The sequence below is a fragment of the Haliotis rubra genome, unplaced genomic scaffold, assembly GCF_003918875.1.
Source record: "Haliotis rubra isolate DU_JTF1 unplaced genomic scaffold, ASM391887v1 Scf150, whole genome shotgun sequence".
Classification (NCBI taxonomy): Eukaryota; Metazoa; Mollusca; class Gastropoda; order Lepetellida; family Haliotidae; genus Haliotis; species Haliotis rubra.
In genome coordinates, this window is record NW_025765448.1 from 532,903 (window position 1) to 559,797 (window position 26,895).

Genomic DNA, 26,895 nt, shown 5'->3' on the forward strand with positions numbered 1-26,895 from the left:
CATAGCATCTATATTCCCTACTGCCACACAATCTCATCTCTACAAAGAATATGGATATCGGTGAAGATTTTCAAGTTTTTAGCGGGGTATAGTTTTTTCGCAAACTTTATTTTAACAGCATTTAACCCCCATTTGTCTACTCTGACGGGTGTGTGAGTGTACCAACACTTCACAAAATGTAAATCCTCCCGTGTAAACAAGCCCGGATCAAGATGCAGGAACGTCATACAGGCCTACTGGCCCAGGCTAATGAGTAGGCGTGATCGTGTACGGCGAGGTAATTCCCTTTGTATACACATAACCTTCCCACTGGTTCTCGTGTGGTAAATAGGGTACGATCTAAAAAATACCATGTTCAAACTCAGAAATCCTTAATGCCGCTCTCCTTCCTTTAAGAATGTGATTTGCTCATTGTTGCATCACAAATGTTACTTACTTTTCAACTCAATCACTTTTTGAGTTTCCGTGGGAACTCTACTTAACAGTACTTGATATTCTTTTATGCACATTTGTGTCTCGCAAGTCTTATAAGGTTAAACTTTTACCTATGTTACGGTTAGTTTTACCAATCTTACGGTTAGTTTTATCCATGTTACGGCTAGTTTTATCCATGTTATAGTCATGATTTCATCATGATTCCTCTTGAGCTACACAGACAATGGATGACATCACGAACAATGTACTAAGAACGATTCACACAGTCTGTCAGTCAGATCTTCGTGTAGGCCTAATGGTTAAGCGTCTGCAAGTCAGGCTGAAGACCCAGATTCGATGCCCCACATGGTACAATGTACGATGCACAATTGTGGTATCTCCCGCAGTAATATTGCTGTGATATTGCTAAAAGCGGCGCAAAACCATACTGACTCCTGGTACCCCGGGGTGGCGGGGTAGCCTGGTGGTTAAAGCGTTTGTTCGTCACGCTAAAGACCCGGGTTGAATTGCTCACATGGGTTCAATGTGTGAAGCCCAATTCTGGTGTCCCCCCGCCATGATATTGCTGGAAAACTGCTAAAGCGGCGTAAAACTAAACTCACTCAATCCCGAGGGGCTGGTGGATAGGGCTTCTGTGAGGAGAGCGGAATGACGTTGGGTCGAGTTTCGTGTCACACAGGACACGATAATAAAACAATACGTTTGTAGCAAAGATTATTGATTACATTCAGTTTTGGTGTAACTTGTAAAAGCTACAGGGCTTACCAGCGACTGTAATACATTAATACCAACAAAGCATTCGGCACACACAATAAAATGAAAAGCATCTAGTTGCGTTTTGAGCTAGCATGTGATAAAGTTGATGTAGAGTGGCCCTTGTTCACAAATGGTGGGATGATTTAATCATGAACACATGGTATGTTCCTTGAGTGAGTTTAGTTTTACGCCGCTTTTTGCAATATTGTAGCAATATGACGGCGGGGGACACCCATGTGGGAACTCGAACCCGGGGTCTTCGCCATTTTGACACCAAACTACTCTTAAGTCCCTTAGAATTGTACTCCGACGTCGTCACTTGTTGACGTCAGCTGCGAAGAATAAACTACGAGCTTGGGCTGGGACGGGTCCAAGTTTCCTACCCGGGTACCCTACCCTCTAAAACCCGACCCGACCCGGGTACCCGTTATTTGATGCGGATGCCTGCGTTCCTGACTCTTTTACATGCAAACAAGAAACCATTTTGCAACCTATAGTACACGTAGCATGCTTAGTTGTCGACAGTTGATATCTAGTGAGTTTTTGTGCAAGTTTTGTCCACAATATCAAATATAAGACAACAATCTCGTTGTTAATAAAATAACAACAAACACATTCAATAAATTTTACATTTATAAGTCACCTGATCAAAGCGGGTCCGGGTGATGTGATGGGTACCCGGGTCCAACTTTTTACCCACCCGTCGCGGGTATACTTGTTACCCGTCCCAGCCTTACTACGAGCGAGCAGTAATTAGTAATTATCATTGATTGTCCCAAGCCATTAAATAGATTATGTGATAGTCTTCATATTGCATAGTCCTTTTCAGAAAATGTTAAAGTCTTCTGTGACATCATAATAAAAGGACGACGTCTTCTTCGGGTCTTTTCAACAACGATACTGCTTCACGTGAAGGTCCGGGTTGGAGTTGGTCTATACAGTAACCCATGCTTGTCGTAAGAGGCGACTAACGGGATCGGGTTGTCAGACTTGGCTCACACCTGTCATCGTTTGGGCGGTGGGGTAGCCTAGTGGTTAAAGCGTTCACTCGTCACGCCGAAGACCAGGATTCGATTCCCCACATGGGTACTATGTGTGAAGTCCATTTCTAGTGTCCCCCGCCGTGATATTGATGGAATATTGCTAAAAGCGGGGTAAAACTAAACTCACTGACTCATGTCATCGTATCCCAATTGCGCAGAACGATGCTCAATGCTGTTGATCACTGGATTGTCTGGTCCAGACTCGATTATTTACAGACCGCCGCCATAGCTGGAAAATTGCTGAGTGCGGCGTTAAACAAACAAAAATCAAAATAAACAGCGGCATGGTATCTCAGTGGACGAGCGCTGTAAAATATTGTTCGGACAAAAAGCTACACAGACCTGCATGCGCGTGGGTAGAAAGTTCAATAATCTTGGAAGCAGTTCAACGCCATTTTATTCACCAGCATGAAAGAGAACAACAGTTCTTCGTACAAATAATGAACATAATTCCACCGACATCCGTGACGTTGATGCTGATTGTGCTCTGTTGTATAATGGTAACGTATTATTTCGGTTCGATTAACGGCCTTTTATTCTCAACTATATTTTCCTATATCAGAATACTTCTTATCAAAACGTAGTAATTGTTTTATGAGCGTGATAGATCAAAATGTCAACTACAACCCGTACTTACAACTCCATATTTAAAAGCTGAACCGAAGAGTAGGTTTCTTCAATAATAAATGCTGCCTTAGGAAGACGGCTTTAATTATGAGCCGTTTTGAGTAGATTCTACGACACGGTACAAGCTTTCTGTAAATTATTTAACTCAAAGTATGCATCATCAGTGTGGGATGGCATAAAGATCACACGCAACTTTAATATAGAGTTTGGTCACATTCCGGTTTCATTTTCAAACATATCCGTCTTGGTTTCATGAACAATAGACGTAACTTCTGATTGAGCCAAACTGGCACGATACTCCAAAATGCCAACTGAAAGAGAGTCGTTTCAAGACGCAAAAATACAATATAAACACCACAAACAAAAGCAAACTCAACACGTTCGGGTTTTTATTAATTCTTTCAGAATAAACATATTGTACCTTTATGTTGAATATTGTCAAGGGATCTATTTTGCCACACGTTTTTCAAATTCTGTCTTTCAAAATACGAATTGGGTTTCACAGCAGCCTTGGCTTTTGACACGGTGCACATCGCACGTGTGTGGCGGAAAAACAGGATATGGTCTGGTCGTATAAAGGTATTGAACCCAGCCTTTATATTCTCACTCTCCGTTGCGCGGACCTGTCGTGTGCCAGCGTTGGCTGTCGTGTGCTTTACCAGAGCGGAACGCTCTCTCCTTTAAACACACGGGCCGCCAGTGTTGTGATTCTATGTAAATGTGCCTCCTCACTACCCTGGCTCGAGAACGGGAAAATATAGTCCCTCCATGTCACTGCAGTTAAACGACCTGGAGACAGTGGTATAAGCTAAAATCACAGTTATCAATTCACCAGACAGATTGTGCGTTCTTGCAACAAGGAATTCTGTTACTGATCCAGGTTTTGATCGAAGGTGTTCGCTCCAGGTATCCCCGCGCCGGGCGTAGTAATATGTAAGACGCTCGCCGCAAGCGGCTTGGCACGAGTAAAGTTTTATTGAAAGGAATAGGGAGAAGTAAAGTTGGATTACTAGTGAGAGGGACCAATACAAACGGATTTACACTCCTCGGACGCTATGCGGATTTATTCTATATGGAATTAGGATATGTGCAATTCGTGAGGAATTGGATTACAAATTCTGTGCGCAATGTTACGGACAGCGAAGGGGATAGTCGCGGCGCTGTTTTTAGTGTTAGCGGTGATAAGTGGACCCCTTGTAAAAGGTGAGATGCATTCCTTTAGAAAAATGGGCCATCGTGATTTCGGCTAGCGGACTTTTAATTGGGGTGTCTGGGTTGCCTATTTTGTCATTTTTAATTTTTGTACGGCCTGAGATTGAATCTTGTTCATCTTTAGTAACTTTTAACATGAATTTGACGTATTTACAGGCTTTTCCCACGGTCAGAATAACTTCTGATGGGGGACTGTCTTTGTTTAAACCGTCCATTTTGAAACACTAAAGGGTACTGATATCGCAGAGGGTCGAATTAAGTATAATTTTTGATAGATGCTCTTTGTTTTCTTTCATTTAAATTAAGAGGTCATGTGAAAGTTACAATGTTTGGCAAGTAATAGAACTAAGAATTCATGAGTCATATTGGAGCTCGCATGTTTACCTTTCAAAAATAGACTCGTGCACTTGTTACGCGCAGTCGGTAACACTGCACGTGTTTTTCATGATATTTATGCGTTCTCGGATGTTTTATCGAGCAGTGATAAAAATAGACACGCAGACGTCTTATGTAATAAGGGTTTTTACAACGGTTTGTGCTCAATTGAAAATAAATGCCCAGAGCAGACGATGCAATATACTTTTTATCACCTGTCAGAAATAAACATTGTTTAACACTGTTAGCCAACATCTTGTGGTTAAGGTTTTGAAGATATCGAAACAATGTTGAACTGAATATTCTTTCCCCTTACAACACGTGTATAACGTCTCATTGATGATTTGTAGAAGGTATGAGTGAGTTTATTGGCTTTAACCACTGCACTTGTTATTAGTATTTTAGTTGGGATTATTACGCTTGAGTAACACCGAATTGTGCTTGTTTTGTAAATGTTTGCATAATTACATATTCACCCTTTTTGAGATGAGAAGCAGCTTAAATTGTTGTTTCTGTGTCAATGGATGGTAGTGATTGATTGTTCAGTATACTCTGTGAATTGTGATAGTTGATCAAACTGCTGACTGGTACCATTAGTAATTAATTGCAAATTGCAACCAAATAAGCTTAACTGGCTATCGATGTCATTTGTTATCATTGGTTACAACACTCTTTGCCACTATATAACTAAGCACATTTTGAATTCATTCTTCTTATATTAAACATTTTATCTTTAAGTCTTAGGCATGGTATGAATATATTACATTGTTTTGTTGTAATGTAATAATAAAAGTAATAGCCTCTCTCTACTTGAGATTGAACTATCTCACTTCTTCTGATGCTTGTTTTATATCCCTCCCCAGCTCTTTGGATTGATAAAAAGCAATTAAGCCCTCAAGATCGATGAAGCACTAAAATATGTTAAACATCAAGTAGAATAGAAATGCTGCTAAAGGTAAATGAACAGGTTGGGATCGTGGTTGATGGTTCATAATGACAGATAAGCCCCATATTTTAGTACAGTTTGTGAAACAATGTCTTCATTTATCTACAAGGCAAATACTAATGGAATATAAGTGTAGCAGTGTTAAACTCCATACTCACTATTTGTAGATACAACTGCTGTGAGTGGGTGAAACTAGGCTTCCAAAACGGGAGTATTAATGTTTATTATGATAAAACCTATTACAAATCCAACTTCAATTTAAATGCACACATAAGGTCACTTTGCCCAAAAGGTGTGTAAGTTAGCCTAATGGCCCTCATTTTGTGAGTATTGTAATAGTTTGTCTTTATATGTTAGTGTGTTACAGCTTTACAAATATTTAACATATTCATATGAATGAGTGCGTGAGGGAGTTTGGTTTTACCCCACTTGTGGAACTGTATTCCATTTAATATGAGAGGAAACCCACATGGATGCTGGCCTTGGACATGACCACATCTTTTGAGGAAGTACCAGCTCATGCTGTCAGTCAGTGGTATACCTCCCACAGATAACAGAATTTCCAGGATGTTGAGAGAAACCTGGAATGTTGGCTTCCTACGTAAACCAATGTCACTCACATAAGCTTAAAAATGTGTATTTTTAAGACCAGTCCAAGGGATGAGCGTAAAGCCAATTTCACTAGACCCGAGAATTTACAACTTGTCCTGGTTGAATGAAACAAAAACGTTTGTTGCGTTTATATATCAGCTTTATTCAGTTTCCTTTTATATCAAAATGAAGCATTGATAACTGGCTGTAGTTATAACATTCAAATGCAATGGTCAACATGGACTACGAATATTGGACTGGCCCCTAGGACATGTTGATAGTTATGGACTGGCGCGAATTAGGAAGGCTGCTGGTTCCCTCAGTGAGGCTGAGACTTATGAGTATACATGCACTTGAGTGCTACATTGAGGCATCAGTGTTGTGGGATCATGGATGTCTGGAGGTTTTACACTGATGACCCCTTCAAACCAGTGTTAGAAATGAAGGGGTCCTTGAGGTTGTCTGGTAATAGTGGTATTCTGCCATCGAAATTCTATTTATTTGTACTACATAAGTAGGAATCCAATGATAGGTCCTCTTTAAATGGTAGCATATGAGGGCTGTAATTATCAATGCTTTAGTTTTTGTTAAAACTGATGAAAATGTATACATAGTGCCACTTGAATCAATGTAATAAATCTATGTAGGCATAAACTTAGGGTTTTAATCTTGCCAACTCATTAAAGGAGATCAAATTTCAAGCTTTAAAAATGATTTCAGTATTTTATGGTGATGCCGCTTCATGGGTTATCATTAATGAATGAATGAATTGTTCTAATACTTAGCACAGCTTGGAATGTTATGCTGTAGAATAATGTCTTCATCTGTTGATTAAGGGTGAATTCCATTGAACAACTGGGGTATGATTTTAATGGGGGTTATTTAGCACAGGAATTTCTAGCAAAATGTTTCACTGTTAAAGATGATGTATGTCAATTTTTACATCTTTCACCAAGAACTTTCGCCTCAAAATGATGCTACAACATGTGTGATAACATCGCATATCACCCTGAGATACACATCAGTCGCTATATATATTTGTTACCGAATTCCACATCCAGGCCATTTTGTCTAAAAATACATCTCATGCAAGAGATCTGTGAGCTTCCCTCCCAGTATGGTGGATCCTGGAGGCAGAACAGGCACTCTGGCTTATCTACATGTTCAGTCAACTAAAACTAGAATCGATTGCCAGGATAATGGCCTCTGCTTTTAGTCGGTACCAAACAATACCTACATTTAGACATTATGGCCATCATCCTCCAGTATGTAATACCTGGCAGATCAATAGTGCTGTTAAGTTCACTTCATTGATTTGGCGTTGTCCCTACAGAAACCAGGCATCGGGACATGGCTTTCAAAAGGGGAATTCCTAGCTCTTCAGTGCTGTTGCTTTGTGTTCTTTCGGGTTAAAAAGTCCTCATTGTGGCTTAAACAATATATCTGAACCATGTTTTGATATCATATTCTAGGCTTAATTGTGACAAAAGGTTCTTTCCTTAATCATTATTTTAAAATTCCTTATTTTGCTTAAAAGTCACATGCAACGTAAAACACAACTTTGCAGATTCTGATACCTTTCGGTATGGACTTACCGAAACAAATCATAAAAATGCAAATTCAACTTATAAAGTTGAAAAATAACGCAATGAAAAAAACCCGCGCGAAATCGGAGTTCAAACGATTCACTAATTTTCCCCAGCACTTGGGGGAAAAAGTGGTTTCAAAAGCTTGGCTGCGCTCATAGCACATGTGCAGTGAAATAGGTTCGTGCAGCTTGGAAGCGGGTTGTCCGGTGAATACTCTGTGAAGGCTTTGGTGTGAGCTATTTTTCTAATGTTTTGTTGATATTTCACAGGCCCGAGCATTTTATATGTTATGACAGTAGATTACCGATTTAACTGTTTATATAATTTCATTTGTCTATTTCACCACACGTTCTTCTTACCGAGTCACTTTCTCAGTTCGATACTTAAAAGCAATGTCATTATTTAGCGTTGACAGAATTTCTAACTGTACGTGTGATATAGATATGTCGTTGTCACAGACAAAACTCAATGTCTGTTTTCTTGACATCTATGTGTCTGCTAATGACAATATTCAATACACAACTTCGATGACTGACCACATCTACTTAACACCTATCAAGCTATACACCATAAACAAAACGCATTGATTTATGGCCCAAGTTCGGTCTCTGTCACATTATGTAATTACACAGACAGGCAGGTGTGATACTTGTACACATGCCATGTTATGATGTCTATTGATTGCAAAATGTTATACACAAAAACCCAACATCTCTATATATATCACATCTGGGCATCGGCAAATGAACCAGCCGTTACACTTGAGTGCACACCCACCCGCTCTGACTGGGTTCGGTATCCCGGCTGCTTCGTTTCTTGGGAAGTAAACCCAAGTACAAAATATTGCACTTTTGATTTGCGATTGTACGCTTATAATTTTTTTTTATGTTTTTCTATAATCAGCAATGTATATTATATGTCATGAATAAGTGATAATTGTGTTTTAATTATGTTTGATTTTTTGGTTGCATGTGACCTTTAAAGGCAGAGGTATTTTAGCATGGTGTTGTATTCAGTTATATAAGACTTAGTATTAAAGCCCTCAATTTCTTTGTTATTCCTATTAGCACAGACAGCAGTGAAACCCAATCACTTATGTACAGGTAAATGATGTAGGTATGATTATAGTTATAATACCTGGATTAATTCTTGAATTCAATTAATATACAGAAAAACTTGAAAATCAAATATTCAAAAAATCCATAAAATCAAGGTCTGTTGTCAGTGGTTGTGTACCAGTGGTTCTCGTCCTTGGGGGCAAAAAACCCATTGGTTTCTGAAATGTAATTATGTTTTGGCCCTGAAATGACACTTTCAGACAGGTGCAGCAAAGTAAAAGCAAAAAGATATGTCGGTAGCCTAGTTGTTAAAGTGCTTGCTCCATGTGCCAAATACCCATGTTTAATTCCCCACATGGTTTCAATGTGTGACCCCTATTTCTGGTGCCATGTTGTTATTGGAATGCTTCTGAGATTGGCTGAAAAGCATGTCCCATTGCGCACTTTCTATTGAAACAAAAATAAAAGACTATTTTTGTTTTAGTACATAAAAATAATAATGGACCAATTTGCTGGATATATGAAATATCAAAACAGTAATGGACAGCTATAAATATATATGAAAATTACTGATTAATGTACTGTCATTTTGACAATATTTATTTCATTGTTGTTGCAGGACTAAATAATAGTTATTTTCAAATGTTGATGTGGCATTAGAAATCTTCATTTGCCTTTTATGATGTTTTTGACCTGCTCCGGCTACCTTGGGAAGTAGCTCTGTCAAATATTTTCCTCCCAAATTCTTTTCACAAAATGGCCATTTTACATTTTGTGGGTCAAATTGGGGACTAAGAGTAATTAGTCTGAGCATCTGAAAATCTCAATTTGGCAGCTGCTGAGATTTCATCTTGTAGGATCTTAAATCTTAGCCCAAGTCACATAGTCTCGTGGAATGGTATTTAATTTTTTTAAATCAGACAATTAGTTTTTGATAATTAACCTATCCTCTACAAGATGTTGCAAATCTTAGTTAACAAAGTCAATGGTAAACTAATTATAAATCCTCAAATAAATTAGACCCATTATTAATTCACCAGTCTTGACTCCCCGGAGCCAGTCGTGCATGAACTGTTTTCAGGAACTATTTTTTTCCACTTCACCATCCTTCTTGGAGCAGCAGATGGCTTGTCACCACCAGGGGTCCTCAGTAGTTCACAGCTGTCTCAGGTTCCCACGCTTTAGCGGGGACTTGTTGCCCCCCATTGAACCCCCCTCACCTGCACATCCCCCCTCCAATCTTTATCATTAGAAGCATCGGTATTCAGGGTGTCTGGATGGGTAAACAGTATTATTAAGCATCCCTGTGTATTGAAGTCGCGCTGTAACTTTTCAACTAAGATAAAGCACATTGTGCTTTATACAGTACATCTGTTTGATAGCGAGTTAATCTTGCGTATTTGTTATCATTTATGGAATTTTCGTGACTAATTCAAATGAAATGCCATGGATGAGGACTTCCTGTAATGATGAAAAGAAAAGTTCAGAATTTTATTGGAGGTAATTTTCTAAAGAGAAACGTCTCACTGGTAATTTTTTTTAAAAACTGTAATTATATACAAGACATGGGATGTCATTTTGATTTAAGTTTGAACTCGTGACACAAAGGGTGTAGTCTTTACATTGTGTGGGATACATATGAAAGATGAGGAACGAATGGTTGTCAACATAATAACATACCGCATACTGAAGTAGTCACATTTATGTTAAAAGCATTTCTTCCATGTTTGGTAGCTGTCTTTCCACTTTGTTGCATCCTTCTTAACCACCATGGTAATTATGTTGAAGATGAGTCACAGAGCTGTGCTATAAGGTTTACTCGCTGAAGTGATTACCGAGTAATTGATTAGGAATGTATGTTCAGAGATTGCTTTATGACAAAGAGATAGTGTTTATGGCCAAATGTTCCCATGTTGTGTACTTGTTATCGGTTAGCACATGTTCTCTATATTTATGCTCATGGTGGCGTGGTCTAGTTAAAATTTCAAAGTATACAAGGTGAGTTTAATCACATGTACATACCCAGAACTTGGAGGGGGTGGTTGGGTAGTCTAGCGGTTAAGGCGTATGATTGTCATGTATGTATAATGCGTTTAAACACATGTAAAATGTGTACAGGTAATCGTTGGTGCCCCCAGCTATTATGTTGCTGAAATGTTGCTGAAGCCTCACTCACTCACTCACAGAAACTAAAAATAAAAAATCCTTTGCTAGTCCGTAATAGTACTGCTATTATGTACAATTATAATTTTATAGCAAGTCTAGATTTGAATAAATTCTTTCGGTCCTCTCTTTGTTACATATCAGACAATTAAAAGAATTAAAATCTCAACAAATTAAAGTACTAATATAAGTTTAAAATAAGGTTTCTGAATGAAGATTTGTGCTGCTGAAGCTCAAATGGGCTGAATGCAAGGCCAAATGTAGACACTATTGAAAGACAAGGTCCTAACATACTGGTGAGTATTTGAAAACAATGCAGTAGTTCCCATAATTTAACCCTGTTGTTTTGACAAGTATGGACTTAAATAACCCATGTTGTCGTAAAATGTTTACACACCTGCATCAATACAATCCAGTTAGTCACACCAATCAGTGGGGCACTGTTGCTATGCTGCTGCAATAAATGGCCAACAAAGTATTGTAAATTGGGTATGATTTAGGTGGCATCCTTTGGTACCCATCCTTTACAGTTATACTCAGGTATTAATGGAGTGCCATAACCGTCCATGTTATGTAACTGTCATTGGATGTACAGTTGGTTCACACCTTGCTTGACTACCCCATGGTCCAGTGGATAGAGTGTCTGCCAAGAGTGTGGAAGGTCTGTGGTTCGAGCCCTATTGTCATAGCAGAAGATCATACAAGATAGTACTTTATAGAACAAACTTTATGGATAACAACTTATTTTTATTCGTAAGTGCGACGTTTTGATACAGATTCTTGTACCATTGTCAGGATAACAACTTCTTTTTATTCGTGAGTGCGACGTTTCGATACAGATTCTTGTACCGTTGTCAAATGCTTGACAACGGTACGAAATCTGTATCAAACGTCGCAGACTCACGAATAAAAAGAAGTTGTTATCCATAAAGTTTGTTCTATATTGTACTTCCCAACTTCTAAAATGCCACTCAAAGAAGATAATACTTGTTGTTACTGTGTCTCACACTCAGCATGGAAGGAATTAAGTGTCGACTGGTAAGCTCTATGGCAATCCACTTCAATAATCTGGAAAATGATGTGATACCTTATTTCACCAAACTCAAACTTTTCTTTATTGTTCTTTTTGTAGATTTTATGATTTATTGAACAGAATCATAATCACTATCTCTAAATAAGATATAAAAAGGATATTTTTGGCCTAAAACTTAATGGAGGTGGCAGAACATTTAATTTTCAAACTTCTGTTTCTAAATGCTATTACTCCACAAAATGAATTTTCCACAAAACCAGAAATATAATGTGTTGGTTCACTTCCAGACCACTGTCGACTGTTCTGGGATCTGTATGCTCTCATTGTTTAGGGCTGACATACCACTCAAGCTTATCATAAGTCCTAGCAATCAAAATACATCAATAATTGCTAAATCAATACATGAAATATTTACTCTAGTGCTCATATTTGTAATATTCATAAATGCAATGCTGTATTATCTGTACTTGGCCAATATTTTCCAGTCAGTTGTATATATTATTGTTCCATGCAGGCATTGTGTGTTAGGTAAATATACAACTCAAATGAAGACAACACCTGATATTTTCATGGGACTATAATCAGTCCTGACAGATCACCTTTTGTCATGTACAAAACTCGGGTGTTCCTAACTGCTTGTGAGTATATATGATTGGTGTAGAAAATGATTGTGTACAGGTAATGATTCATTCTACGTGCCATTGTGGGTGTTTCTGAACAATAAAATAGGCTTGACTCTTGAAACAGTAGGGTGGAATAAATTTGACACATAATCGTCCAACTGTTAATGATGTGTCATCTAAAACATTGTATGTTGGTGTTACGTATTTTTCGAGATGATGTAGTGTGTAAGAATCCTTTTTATAACCCACAGGAAATGGCAAATCTTATATCACATTTTTGTGAGGTATATTATGATAAGTTTTTATCATTTCACCATATTGTTTTGTGACAAGACAGTAGGTGTTAAAATTGTGTGAAACGGTCTTCTTTGACTCGACATTAATGTGAGCGAGTATGTTCCATTAGTTTGTTGTGTCCTTATATACATCTTCAAAGGATGTCAGGTTTCAGTCAAAATCTTTGATCTGCATCCATGAATGAAAGCCTTATTGTAATAGCTTGAATTATTATAGGTAGAATAAAATAAAGAAGTGATATAGAAGTATTGTGCATTTCTAAATACACATCTCTTTTGTGCCTAAAGTGGTACTTAGTATAATCCAACATTTTGAATGCAGGTGTTTGCATTTAATAAAGCTAATTACATGATGACTATTCTGAAAAATATTGTTAATGCATTATTTTGAAAATGAAGAGAGCTGTCTGTCAATAGTTTGAACACAGATACTTATATATTTTTTCTTTCAAATTTGAGCTCATAGTAGGCAATTAATTAATATTTCACTTAAGGCAAGGAACACTTGCAAGCACTGCATCTAAAGCAGCCGAGTACAAGACATGACAGAATGACTGACGGCCAACTCTGTTAATATTTACTGCTTATACTTGTTTCATTCAAAACAATTAGACAACAAAATGTCAAGAATGACAAAATAAAGTGAATGTTTCAAACTTGGAGCAAGTTCGTGGCCTTTCGCGCTTGGGGTCATGTGACTTTTCAGAGATTTGTGTGGGATGGCCAGGTATTATCATTTGTTATGCTAGGCGTGCCCAGTACAAGGGAATGCTATTTCTAGCAGTAACTTGCTAAATATGTTTTCAAACCTCATTGCGAAAAGACTTTGTGAAGTTTTTTGCTATTTCTCTTCAGGCATATGTCATGTAATTTATATCGATAGGTGCACTTTCTGGTGCAAGACAAGTGAATGAATCATTCTGATGCAAGGCTAGTGCATTGAATTTGAATAAATTGGTTTATTTTGTGTTGAGAATAAAATGTTTTATAGAATCTTTTGTTGATTTTAAGGCTAACCCAAAACTGTTTGCTGTCAGTAGAGAATGGGAAGTTTGCATTTTTGCGTGTAACACGTCCATATCCAATGTTAACTCGGATATATTTGTTTGCAGTAGAAAATGTGATTTTTGCTTTAACTGGTATGACAGATTTAAATGTCATTTTCAAGGCTGACACTAATACATTAACTCTCCCTTGGCCAGTCCATGGAGAATGTGTACACCAATGTGTACATTTCTTTTTAAATAGTTCTGTTTGAAATGTCACATAAACTCTCAACAATGGTACAGACTTGATTATTGACAGACCGCTGGAATATATAGCTGGAATGTTGCTGAGTGCGGTGTAAAACTAAACTCACTCTCTCACTCACTCACTCACTCACTCACTCATTCACTCTCAACAATGGTATGTAATTCTAATTACCCATAACCAAGACCTAGATGAAATTTTATGAATTATTCACTGCAGTGGAGTTGATGAATGTGTGATGCTGTTCGTGATCAGTCAGTACAGATCTGTAAGAAAATGCATGTCTGCAAATTGAAAAGGATATCTTGAGTAATTTGAATACCCAATTCTTCCGGACCTTAGAGAATAAAATGAAATTGAGTTCAATTCAAGTCTAGATTGCTTCAAACTATTAAGCATAGTTCTGAGCTCCATTATGTTGTGATATTTATGTTGTAGATATATATTTTTGAATGACTATGTTTTGGGGACTAAGGATTCTAGTAATACGCAGTTTTGTTATCCATCTACTATTTCAAAACTGGTGTTTCTTGGGGCCATAACAGGGTTAGTTTGAATACAATTACTACATGTTGAGTGAATTTGGGGGCATGGGGTAGCCACGTGGTTACAGCACTTGCTGGTCATGCTTCGGTTCGACTCCCTATGTGAGTACAGTAAAAGAAGGCAGTTGGTGGTTTCCATCACTGATATTGCAGGGGTGGAAATGACCCATTGCCCGACGTCCGAGTCCAGTGTTTTTTTCTGTTGGGCAAGCAAATTTGTATCTCACACTGTACCAGTGTCCAGTTGACTTTCCAACGCAATTATGTTTATTTAAAAAATCAACAAGAAAACGGCCGGTATAGTGGAAAAATTATCAGGGCAAGTGATTTTACATGTGCCACTGTACCGGAGTACACTAGCAAGTTTAAAGTTATTTCCATCCCTGTATTGCCTGAATGATGTTAAATGCATTGTTCAACCACACTCACTAACTCATAGATTTCAAACTCCTTCAGTCAAATGTGAATCTGTCAGCTGTTGTCATGATGGTTATCACCAATCACATTTAATGTTCAAGCTTGAAAGAAATCTTACTCCACTTTTTCTTTGGACAAGTGACATTCTGCTGGTTTGATCTCTTTCTTATCCAGAAACAATCCCATTAAGTAGTATATTGGCATCACATTGTTACAGTCCCCGCAAACAAGTGACAGTGATCACCAGCCTTGGAGATACACGGTTATGTTGTCGGTGAACACATCTGGCTGTGTGTCATCTAACAAGGCAGGTATTTCCGGGGACTGGTCAGCGGTAATGTATTGTCTGTAAAACAACAGACAGGCGATCACCCAGCTAATACTGCAGCCGGAGGAAGATCTTTACTCACGACTCTATTTGCAACTATGCTTGTCGTAAGAGGCGACTAACGGGATCGGGTGGTCAGGCTCGCCGACTTGGTTGACACGTCATTGGTTCCCAATTGCGTAGATCGATGCTCAATCTTTTGATCACTGGATTGTCTGGTCCAGACTTGATTATTTACAGACTGCCGCCATATAGCTGGAATATTACTGAGTGCGTGTAGAACTCACTCACTCACTCACTCACGACTCTATTTACTGTCTGTATTTTTGAGTTTCTAGTTGTGTTAGCAGCGGCGGTGGGGTAGCCTAGCGGTTAAAGCATTTGGTCGTCACACTGAAGGCCCGGGTTTGATTCCCCATATGTGTACAATGTGTGAAGCCCATTTCTGGTGTCCCTTGTAGTGATATTGCATAAAAGAGGCATAAAACTAAACTCTCTTTCTCTCACTCATGCTTGATTCTCTCAGGGCAGTGGGGTAGTCTGGTAATTAAAGCGTTTGCTCCTCTCGCTGAAGACCTGGGTTTGATTTCCCACATGGGTACAATCTGTGAAGCCCATATCTGGTGTTCCCTGCCATGATATAGCGGGAATATTGCTAAAAGCGGCGTAAAATTAAACTCACTCACTCACTTGATTCTCTCATATGACCATAGTCGCGGTCAGATTATGACAGCTGAACAATGTTCATGTTCTTTAACATCTTTTGAGTGGTTTAGATTGTGTTATGACATCAAGAAAATATTTCCAAAATTGCATTGATATAAACAAACTGCGACTTTCTTTCCTGCTACATGTCAGAATGGAGGAATGTCAATAGTAACTGTGTTTGATTTCTCTGTAGCAACATCTTATCCAAGCACATATTGGTGTTTGTGATATTGATCTTACCACTGATAATGTAGCTAGATTTCATTGTGTTGTAAGCACTTGCTAATATGCAATCAATATGACTACACACGTTATATACACCCGTCAATCAGTGATCAATTGCATCATTAGGCCTCGTTATTGGGTGCAAATAATCATGCCTTCTAGTCTATGTACATAGATCCCAGCAGGTTGTTATGCCAAGGCATGTCATACAAACCTCTCCGCTACAGAAACATCATCACATTTGTACAATGCAATCATAAGAATTTTTTGGTAACCTGAGACAAGACATGATATTCTTTATTAATTTGAGTTAATGTCTTGAATTTGTTTCTTTAAATGCACTTGTTATGCCAACTACTTGAGTTGGGATGTAAAGATCTATTGAAATTGTTTAATTGGTCTGTTTTGATAAGAATGTATAGAATCGCAAATGGTATTTTTCAAGGTATGCATAATGATCTATTGTCTCATTGGTTGCAATTAGTTATTAATAAATGTATTAGAAAACTAGGCTTTTAAGGTCAAATTCTAACCTGATGCGAATTGATTAGCAACGATTATGACTGCAGCATGAACTAATCATAAACTACAATTAGTAGTCCCTTGAGTTTGTTATAATCACAGTTTACTGTATATACTTGTCCGGTGACTGGACATATATACCTGTGCAGGTGTTGTGGGTAGTAATTATTTATGAAGAAATTCCATTCCATGAATTAAATTTCTTTTCAATTTCAAATCATGTTGTTTTATGTAGGTTTTCAGCGGATGCATTATATGTGCCAAGAGTCAATATTTTGTCCAAGGTCTGCAGCAAGTGACAATGGAAATTGAAAATTGAAAAATTAATTGTGATTTCTATGAATGCATGAAATCAAGAACATTAAAACAAATAAATTTTTTTTAACAATATCATGATTCCTTTTCCCAATGTGCTTAGTTGAAATGCCTGTTTTATATATGTGATTAATTTAAATGCATTTACTTCATTCACATTTACTGTTATGTATCGTATGTAGAATCCAACAGGTTTCCTTGGCTCATTGCTTGTGTTGGAGGTGACTAAAGTAAAGACGGAATGGTCAGGGGCCCATTGTATAAAGTGATCGTAGCGCTATGACTGTCATGAGTCTGTGTGGGAGTTATGATCACCTTAGCGCTACAATTGCTTTGTGAAATGGGGAACGGGCTCTTTGACTGTGGATCTGACATCTATGTTTTTCAGTTGGCCCATGTATAAACCAGGTGTCACAAAAAGTCTGCCCATAGCATGTTTGTATTTTTGTGAATGGTTTTGTGTTAACTCTTATTGCTCGTTTCAGGCTTCCCATCCTGCCACCCCAATCCATGCAAGAACCATGCACAGTGCCTCGGGGGATATCTTCTGACCACAGCGTGTGCAAGTGAGTAGCCTCCCCTTTTCATGGTAGATAATACAGTTCAGGCTGTTGAGATAAAGAAGGCTGCAACAAATAACACGAGTGGATATAACAGCAATATCTTCCTGATGTTGCAATGAATTTTGGTGAAAGCATTCACTAGTGATTAAAGTGACTCGTCATGCTGAAGGCGGGGGTTTGATTCACCACATGGGTACCATGTTTGATGCCTATATCTGGTGTCCCTTGTTGTGATGTTTCTGGAATATTGCTAGAAGCAGCATAAAACCCAACTTAGTAACTGTAATGAGTTTGTCACAGGTCTGTTTGAAATAGGCACAGACTGCTCCATTGTGTGATGAATGATATCCCCTTTACACACTAATACCCATTTCTGGTGTCCCCTGCCGTGATATTGCTGGAATATTGCTAAAAGCGGCGTAAAACCAAACTCAGTCAGTCAGTTTACACACTAATAGGTGTCAGAACTTTGTAACTTCAGTGTATTTACTGTATAGAATAGGGTTCGGGGGGGAGGGGAGGGGGTCTAGGACGTGTGTGTACATGGATAGTCCAGTTGTCTAAGGCATAGTCTGTTTCACAGTCCCTGAACGACATTATTATCCCAACTGTCTTGCCCTCCCTACAATGCTAAAGCCCAAACTGAAGCAAGTCCAGATTTCCTCAGGTTCAGTGTATATCTCCCTGGGGCTCCTTTTCAATTTAAATGGGTTTATTTGTTACTATCAAGATTACATATATTCAGAGGCTAAGCGTTAGTCTATATGAGGCACTGCAATTAGTAATGCACTGTAGCATGTTTTGGCCAGGCCACAAACCTGTGATCATGGGTTTCTATGGGTGCTATGTGTGAAGCTCATTTCTGGTGTCACCTGCCATGATATTGCTGTAATATTATGACATAAAACCTACTCACTTACTCTGATTACCTCTGCAAATGGCTTGCATCTTGTTTCATCTGTGTATTACAGATTGATGGTGTCTTGATTTACTTACGTTATCTTCATTGTTGAAACAAATTGGGTTTGGGTATATCGTCTATAGTACAAGTGAAACAAGTGTTAGCATAGCTTCTTTGTGTACCTGTCCAGCATTTAGACAATCAGCAAACAGTGTTCGTTATTAATGAGTACAGTTACAGTCAGTAAGTGAGTCCAATCAAGAATTTATGACTAGGTTCTATCCCAATGTCATTCAGGTACTTATCTTGACTTCTGCTGGAGGTATCGATTTCTCTCATTGAAATCTTCAACAAGTTCATCATTACAGGTCTATATTAACAGGGTTTCATGTTTCTGGGAGAGGGAGTTTGAAGAATAGTTAATTCTACCCAACAGTAGTTACATTTTCATAATTGATGTTAACATTTTTGTGGTGAGATCAAGTGTCTCTGCATCTCTTTGTGTACAGATTGTGTTGTGTAAGTTTTGATGTAATTGAGCTCTGTATTGCTATTAGCTGTCCTCTGACTGTCCTCAGACTGTTAGCCCCCACCCTCAACTCTATTCTAAACTCCACCCTCAACCCATCATTCCCACTTCCCTACCCTCAACTCCATCCTTTTCACTACTTCCCATTCTCAATTGCACTCTCAACTCCACCCTCTTCCTGCTCTCCCAACCTCAACTCCACCCTCAACTCCATCATTTTTTCACCTTCCCATTCTCAATTCCACCCTCAACTCCACCCTCAACTCCACCCTCAACTCCACCTTCAACTCCACCCTCTTCCCACCTTCCCACTCTCCCACCCTCAACTCCACCCTCCTCCCACTCTCCCACCCTCAAATCCACCCTCTTCCCACCTTCCCACTCTCCCACCTTCAACTCCACCCTCCTCCCACTTTCCCACCCTCAACTCCATCCTCTCCCCACCAGAAATAAGAAACAGGTTCCAGTTTTCTGCCAAGTTGTTTCAAGAATAAAGCTCAAACAGAGACAGTTTAGCTGAGCATGTGACCATATTCCCTGGTGGAGTCAGAAAAACCGTTAGATATAACAACTGTACATGAAATACATCACAGAGATTTACAGTATTACAATATCACAAAATGGACATTTTGTATTCCAGTATATCACGATACAGTCACAGTATAATTATGGTTTATCATGATACAGACACAATATATCACTATGCAGCCACATTGTATAACAGTATATCACAACACAGCCTCAGCATATTACAATATGTTACAATACAGTCACAGTATATCACAATATATCACTACAGCAACAGTATATTACAATATATCAGAATACAACCACAGTATATCACAATATATCACAATACAGTCACAGTATATTACAGTATATCACAATACAGTCACAGTATATTAAGTATATCACAATACAGTCACAGTATATCACAATACAGCAACAGTATATTACACTATATCACAATACGGCCACAGTATATTACAATATATCACAATACAGCAACAGTATATTACAGTATATCACAATACAGCCATCGTTAGGATGAGAAAGCCACAATAACTCGGTGTGCCTAGTGGCTGCAAGAGTTGTATACTCCCCAGGGAGTTGAGATTGATAATGCGATGTGCTGTTCAGATTGACATCCAATGATCGAGGGAAAAATACCAGCGCCTTGAGCATGCACCAGTGCGTGGATATGTGCGCTATATAAATATCCTGTAATAATATAATAATAATAAATAATAATACAGTCACAGTATATCACAATATAACACAATACAGCAACAGTATATTACAGTATATCACAATACAGCCACAGTATATTACAATATATCAGAATACAGCCACAGTATTGTACAGTATATCACAATACAGTCACAATGTATTACATTTAAAGTTTAAATAAAAACACTGTTTACTTTGTGATACCTTGAAGCTGTTTGTGCTTGTTCATCCTGCACTATAAGACAGTGAACTAAATGACAGGTCACTTTTTATCATTCCTGACAGAACAGCTGAATTAGTTACCTTGCAGTGTTAATTAACTCTAGTTTTCTGTGTAGTTAGCAATACCTATACAGGTTAAGCATGCCCAGAATCTGCCTCACGGAACACTACATCAGCTGTCTGTCTTTGTGCGGCTGGATCAATAGCATGGTTGCACTCTCAAGGGGTTTTGCTCGATGACAACAAAAGAAATGTTTCAGAGTCTGATCAACAAAACCACATTAATATTTCACTAGCTTTCTTTTTTCCTGCAATTCCGAACCATATTTTCTCAAAGATTCGCTGGTTAATTATTTAATCCCAATCAGAAATGGTTTGCTTCGACAGTTTGGGAAGGTAAAGAAGGTGGACTAGCTCAGTTGGCCACACGACATTGCGTTAAGCGTGTTTATAATGTTAATTACACTCTGAACCATTGATTGGTTGATTTCATGTGTCATGATCTATGAAAGACGCATTGATCCTCATTTCGTGCAATGTCTACTTTCACACCTCCCATTAGATTAAAGGAAAGTAGTTGAGTACCTTATGTTAAGTTCTTTTTTGATGAATAGCGCATGCTCATTAATCTGAAAATGGCATAAAAAGAGAGTCTGATAGGATGGTTTAACTGGGCTGTTTTAACTGAAATAAAATATTTGAAATCGAAAATGTTAGAGCAATATGAGTCAGAATTTTCAAAACCAGTTATAGTGGACAATAGTTATAATCAAACAATATTTTGAATATTTACTTTTTGTTTTGTTTAACACAACTCACAATTTTATTTCAGATCTGTAAATAATCAGGTCTAGACCAGACAATCTAGTGACTGACATCATGAGCATTGATATGTGCAGTTGGGATAAGTGATTATATTTTAGGGGGCTTTCAGCAATATTACAGAAATATCTCAGTGGAGAAATGTACCATGTTGGGAATTGAAGCCAGGCCTTTGGGGAGCTGAGCTGAGCTGAGCTGAGGCTTTATAACCTCCAGGCTATTCCATCGTCCGAAATGTCTTGCTGACTTTGTTGAATGTGTGTTGTGTATCTATTGACAACAGCATATATTGTTGGGCACAAGTTTCTGTTCCAAATCAATATTGCTTGTTTGTATGACATAATGCAAACATTGGCTGTATGTCATAAGAAAAGAGGACATGTTTCTACTTAACAAAGGAAAATCCAGGTATCATTGGATCAAACAGTGATTTTGTTTAAATTTAGTTTAATATAGACAAACTTTATGGATAACAACTTCTTTATTTCATGAGTGCGATGCTTCAATATAGATTCTTGTACTGTGTTGTCCTTGATTGACAACAGTACAAGAATCTGTATCGAAATGTTTCACTCATGAAATAAAGAAGTTGTTATCCATTAGTTTTGCCCACAATGTACTTTCCAATTTCAATTTTTTTTTGAAAAACCAAAAATTACCAACCCCTCCCTTCAAATAAAGTTGCTGGTGCAGGAATGTGTCTGTTTTTTCATATGCAGAATCGCCAACCATTTCCATCCAATCAACAGGTGGAAGTGTTATATTCTTGCAGTGCTAATACTAGTGGACAAGGTTTCAGGTTCTCCCAATGGACAGATGCATCATACAGGCTTGACTTGCATGGTCAATACTAACATGACAGTGATCCAGCAGGGCTTGTGGCACCTATGAAGCAGGTGTCCCTTGGGGGCCCTAGATTAGACTGGATCCAAGGACCCTATTGCTGGCAAACAAGACTGGATGTTGTGGTCCGGCTCTGTGACTTGGTTGGTGGTGTGTCGTTGTGTCCTCCCTCATAGGGTGGCTCAGTGCTCATGTTTCTTGTCAGTGGTGGGCCTGGTTCGGGCTTCATTATTTATGGGTTGCTGGTGTTAATATTCTTGTTTGTGGTGTTAAGCAACATTTACTTATTGTGTGTTGAGAGTATTTAACTGTTGCAGTTAGTCACTGTTTGTTACAGAATCCTGCTGTAGAATCTAGTCTTACAGTTAATGAATGCTGTCTTTGTTGAAGTATCTTGACCATTATAAGGTGAAAACATGTTGATATGACAGATACTGGTAGATATGATCATTTTGATGGTTCTTGTAAACAATGTGTATGAAAGCCATATGGAGACTTGGAGGTGTTTCCTCACTAACTTGTTTTGTCTTTTGAGCTGAAGTGAAAATGTTCACTCATGAAAATGGTTAAAATATTAATACATGTTCTTGGGGTGTTTCTTTTAGTGGAGATCCCTAACTTGTCTGTTCATTATGGTCATAATTGGCTTGTTAAAAGGTGAAGTCTGGGAATGGGGTTGTATGCAACATCAGTTGAAACTCCAAGATGAAGGATCGATGGGGTAGAAGTGTTTGACTGTCACTCTGAGTGCCCAGTTTGGATGCTCTTCATGGCTACAATGTTTGATGCTCATTTCTGGTGTCCCCATCACAATACTGATAGAATGTTGCTTAATGGTGTAAAATCAGGCTTACTCTGAGGTGCATGGGGCAGTCTTGACTCCAAGATTCAGGGTTGAATCCAATATGGTTATCTATAAAGCCCAACATTAATGGCCCCTACTATCATACTGCTGAAATAATGCTGAAAGTGACATGATACTCACAACAACGTATGGTATGGATTTACAACTTCTTTGTTATTTACAACATGACGTTTCTGTTCTACTTATTGCCCCTTCATCATTTCATCTGTTGTAAATAATAAAGAAGTTAGAAGTAAATCCATACCATACGTTGTTGTATTACCATCCAACTTCTGAATGCCCATCAACCATCTGACATGATACTCATTGGTGAATGGACAACAACATATCAGTTGAACACATGGATATATTCTTTGGTGAATTTGCAAGGTGTGTTTACTTTGCAGAATTGATGGTTTGTGTGAGTGACTCACTCACACTGAATAGATCATACTTGCAAAAGGTCAGAACACGGACCAGTTTCCTCTAATAGAAGGAGGCAAATGAATGTGATGATTGTTTTTGTTACAAAGCTCTGTCAGTTTTGAATTTTTATGGTGAAAAACAATGGTTTTTCATTTCATTAGAAATTCAGTGTTCATGCTTGGCATGACACAGCTGTTCTTTTTGTGATTCGGCCAAGGTGTCAAAGATGAAAGTTGTATTGGTTATTTTAGGTGTCATAAAATTGATAAGGAAATTTATTGTTCTGGACAAAGGCCAAAGCTTGTTCACAGCAAGAAAGAAACATAATCTTTGAGAAAGCTGGAGTTGGGTGGCATTGTCTTGCAAACAATTGCAGGAGCGTGGTAGCATTGTGACATAAACAATGACTGTTGGTATGCATTATTAAATGAATTTGTGTTCTGGTGCACCTGTACAGTGTTATGGGCAATTGCGGAGAGATCTGACTGATACCTGTTGATAGCATCTCACAGGAAGGCAATAGAGATTCCTTTGTAGAAAATGATGGGAGTCTGGCATGAAAGTTCAGTTCTGGATAGGGTTATAGTTTGATATTGGATCCTATTTTGCTTTTGGCTTTGTTGTGCTTCGGAGTGTGTGAGTGAGTGAGTGGATATTTGTTCAGTTTTCGCTTTGTCATACTGCTGTTGCTTGTGAGTGAGTGAGGGGATATTTTTCATCTTTGGTATTATTGTGCTGCTGTTCTTGGAGATTTTGTGATTTTTTTGCCTGCTTTTAATTATACTCATGCTGTATCATAGATGAGTCAAACCACTTTGTTTGATGTGATGAGAAAATGCTTTAACCCACTGTGAACTTATGGGGGGTGTTCTTTTTGTGATTTGGCCATGGTGTCAAAAGTAAAAGTCATATTGGTAAACTGAGGTGTCATAAGATTGATAAGGGAAATTATTGTTCCTGGACAAAGGCCAAAGCTTGTTCACAACAAATCAGAAAGAAACACAATCTTTGAGAAAGTTGGAATTGGATGGCATTCTCAAACCTAGGTCTTTGATGTGATGAACAAATGCTTTAACGCACTGGCCACCCATCTCACCCCCTACTCGCCTACCCCTAACACTGTGACTCTGTTGGACTGGTAACATTATGTAACAAATCTCTGTTACATGTGTTAGTCCAAGCAATAGTGAGTGAGTTTAGTGTTATGCTACTTTTAGCAATATTCCAGCAATATCACGGCAGGGGACACCTGAAATGGGCTTTCACACATTTTACCCATGTGGAGAATGGAACCTGGGTCCTTAGCATAATGAGAGTGAAGGCTTTAACAACGAACCTACCCCACCACCTCCAAGCAATAGTCATGTAACAAGTCTTCGTTACACATGTGAGTTCCTCTAGTAGTCATGTGAAGCAAGTATTTGCAGAGCAGTGTTTTCGTATGTGGTGTGTTTAATAGCTAAGTATCTTTAAACTGTTTAAAAGTGTTTACATTTTTAACATTATCACAAAAGAAGTTAGAAACTTTCTGGAGCTGTTCTATAAAATATCCCGTTAGTACCTACTTCAGTTCCTGGCAACATTGTGCCATATGTTATTTCTACTGTGGGAGTCATCATCAGCCTTGGGTAAACACTCAGCCCAACACTGAGCACATCACAAAGGATGGTTTCCTAGTGTTAGAAGGCACTTATCTGGGTTTGTTAGGGCTTAAACAAATGCAGCTGAACATGCGTGACCATTGTCTGTCTGCTGAAATAAACTGGAACCATTCAGATTCCACACTGTTGACAACTTCTTACTTGCTTGATGATTGTATCAAATTCAGGGGAAAAAAGAGGGTTTCAAGTTGCTTGTAAAGAAACTCTGTCTTATGATGATTATGAAACGGAGCATGCTACATTTATATAAGAAAATGCATTCTGTCAAGGAATTGGTAAGAAACGTCTTGAGATGATCTTTGATGGTATTGTGATCTGTTTGTTGAACACGGAGTAACTGTTGAGCTGAAGGATCTAATGTTTTGTCAGTATCGGGCACATTTAAGAATAGGTTCTCAAATACACTAAAAGCCTTTATAACGAGTGTCATACTAAGGGCTTACATCCGCAGGGTTATGGATTTCCTGAAAACCGCACGTGCGGTTAGTCTGCGATTAACAATAGCTGGGAAAGATAAGGGTTTTGGTATTGATTAAAAGAGAGCTTTTAATATTGATAAAGAGTTTCTTCAGAGATGATGGACCATAGATAGTTTTGGTCGCATCCGACACCTTATCTTGGACTTCAGGATGGACAACTCAGCCAATCAAACACACCTTACATGATAGCGGTATGTCAACACTGAAGTCACAAAAATACATGGAATTTGAATGCCTGAAAGATACGCGATTGATACGATGATTGTTTTCATGACGGCCTTGCCCTTTGTCTGGCTCTCCTTTCGTAAGCCCAGAGCTTCTGATGTCCATGTTCAAATTAAAAATAATACTTGCAATTGATTCGGCACGCGAGCGACAGGATATGACGTAAATAGCTAGCGTTAAAACATTGACACTCTCAAAGAAGGAAGTTTTCAGGCAGGAACAGAAAACCATTTGAAAAAATGTCTTTGAAAACCATTTGACATGTTAACGGAGATTTGAGTGGAGATGACTTGTTGCAGAATAACACTGTCGACACTTTGGGGTTGAAAAGCGCTTTTCCACAACCTTGACCTCTTTGTACTTGAATTAGCTTCATTTGGGCTGAAGGGACATCTTTCCATTCTGACACAGTGTGAGACCATGACACATTCAAATCAACTTCACGTTATTGATTTTTTGGCTATTGAAACTTTTGGGTGAAAAAGAGAAGAAAAAAAACTATCGCCAGTATAAAACTCAGAATGAGGATGCTTCCAGAAGTCAGGATCGGAATGAATTTTCTCAGCATGCTTTCATGATGTGATGGCAGCCTTGGAACTTGTTATTTTTCGTAACAGATCTCATCTGTGTTATCCAATAGACATGGTCAGCTTTTATCCAGCTCCTCGGTGGTCAGTGTCATCAGTGGTATAACATGTTATATTCAAGGTAGAACAACAAAGGCATTTGTCCCAGGAAAGACATATCATTACCCAGAAGCAGATAAATTCTATTAACCAGGTTGTCATTAAAATTTCATATCTAAGACATTATGTGAATGTCAACTATTTCAATATTTTAATGAAATCAGGAATGACCCACCAAATTATAAGTAATCTTATAAATCAAGATGTGTTTTAAGAGTGATACCATTAGTTGAATATAACTGGTATCCAACATGTGGTTTCAGAGTGAGTGAGTTGGCTTTTACGCCGCTTTTAGCAGTATTCCAGCAATATCACGGCAGAGGACACCAGAAATGGGCTTCACACAATGTACCCATGTGGTGAATCGAACCCGGACCTTCGGCTTGAGGAGCGAACGCTTTAACTG

The 26,895-nt window shown here is 38.4% G+C and overlaps 1 protein-coding gene across 1 annotated transcript in view; it reads left to right on the plus strand.

Moving 5' to 3' along the window:
• Positions 1-3,798: 3,798 nt before the first annotated feature.
• Positions 3,799-26,895, plus strand: part of LOC124270259 (neurogenic locus notch homolog protein 1-like) — a 106,469-nt gene continuing 83,372 nt past the window's right edge. Inside the window, 2 exon segments of the mRNA XM_046705295.1 lie at positions 3,799-4,064; positions 17,544-17,624. Of these exon segments, the coding sequence (XP_046561251.1) occupies positions 3,934-4,064; positions 17,544-17,624 (212 nt within the window). The 5' untranslated portion in view covers positions 3,799-3,933.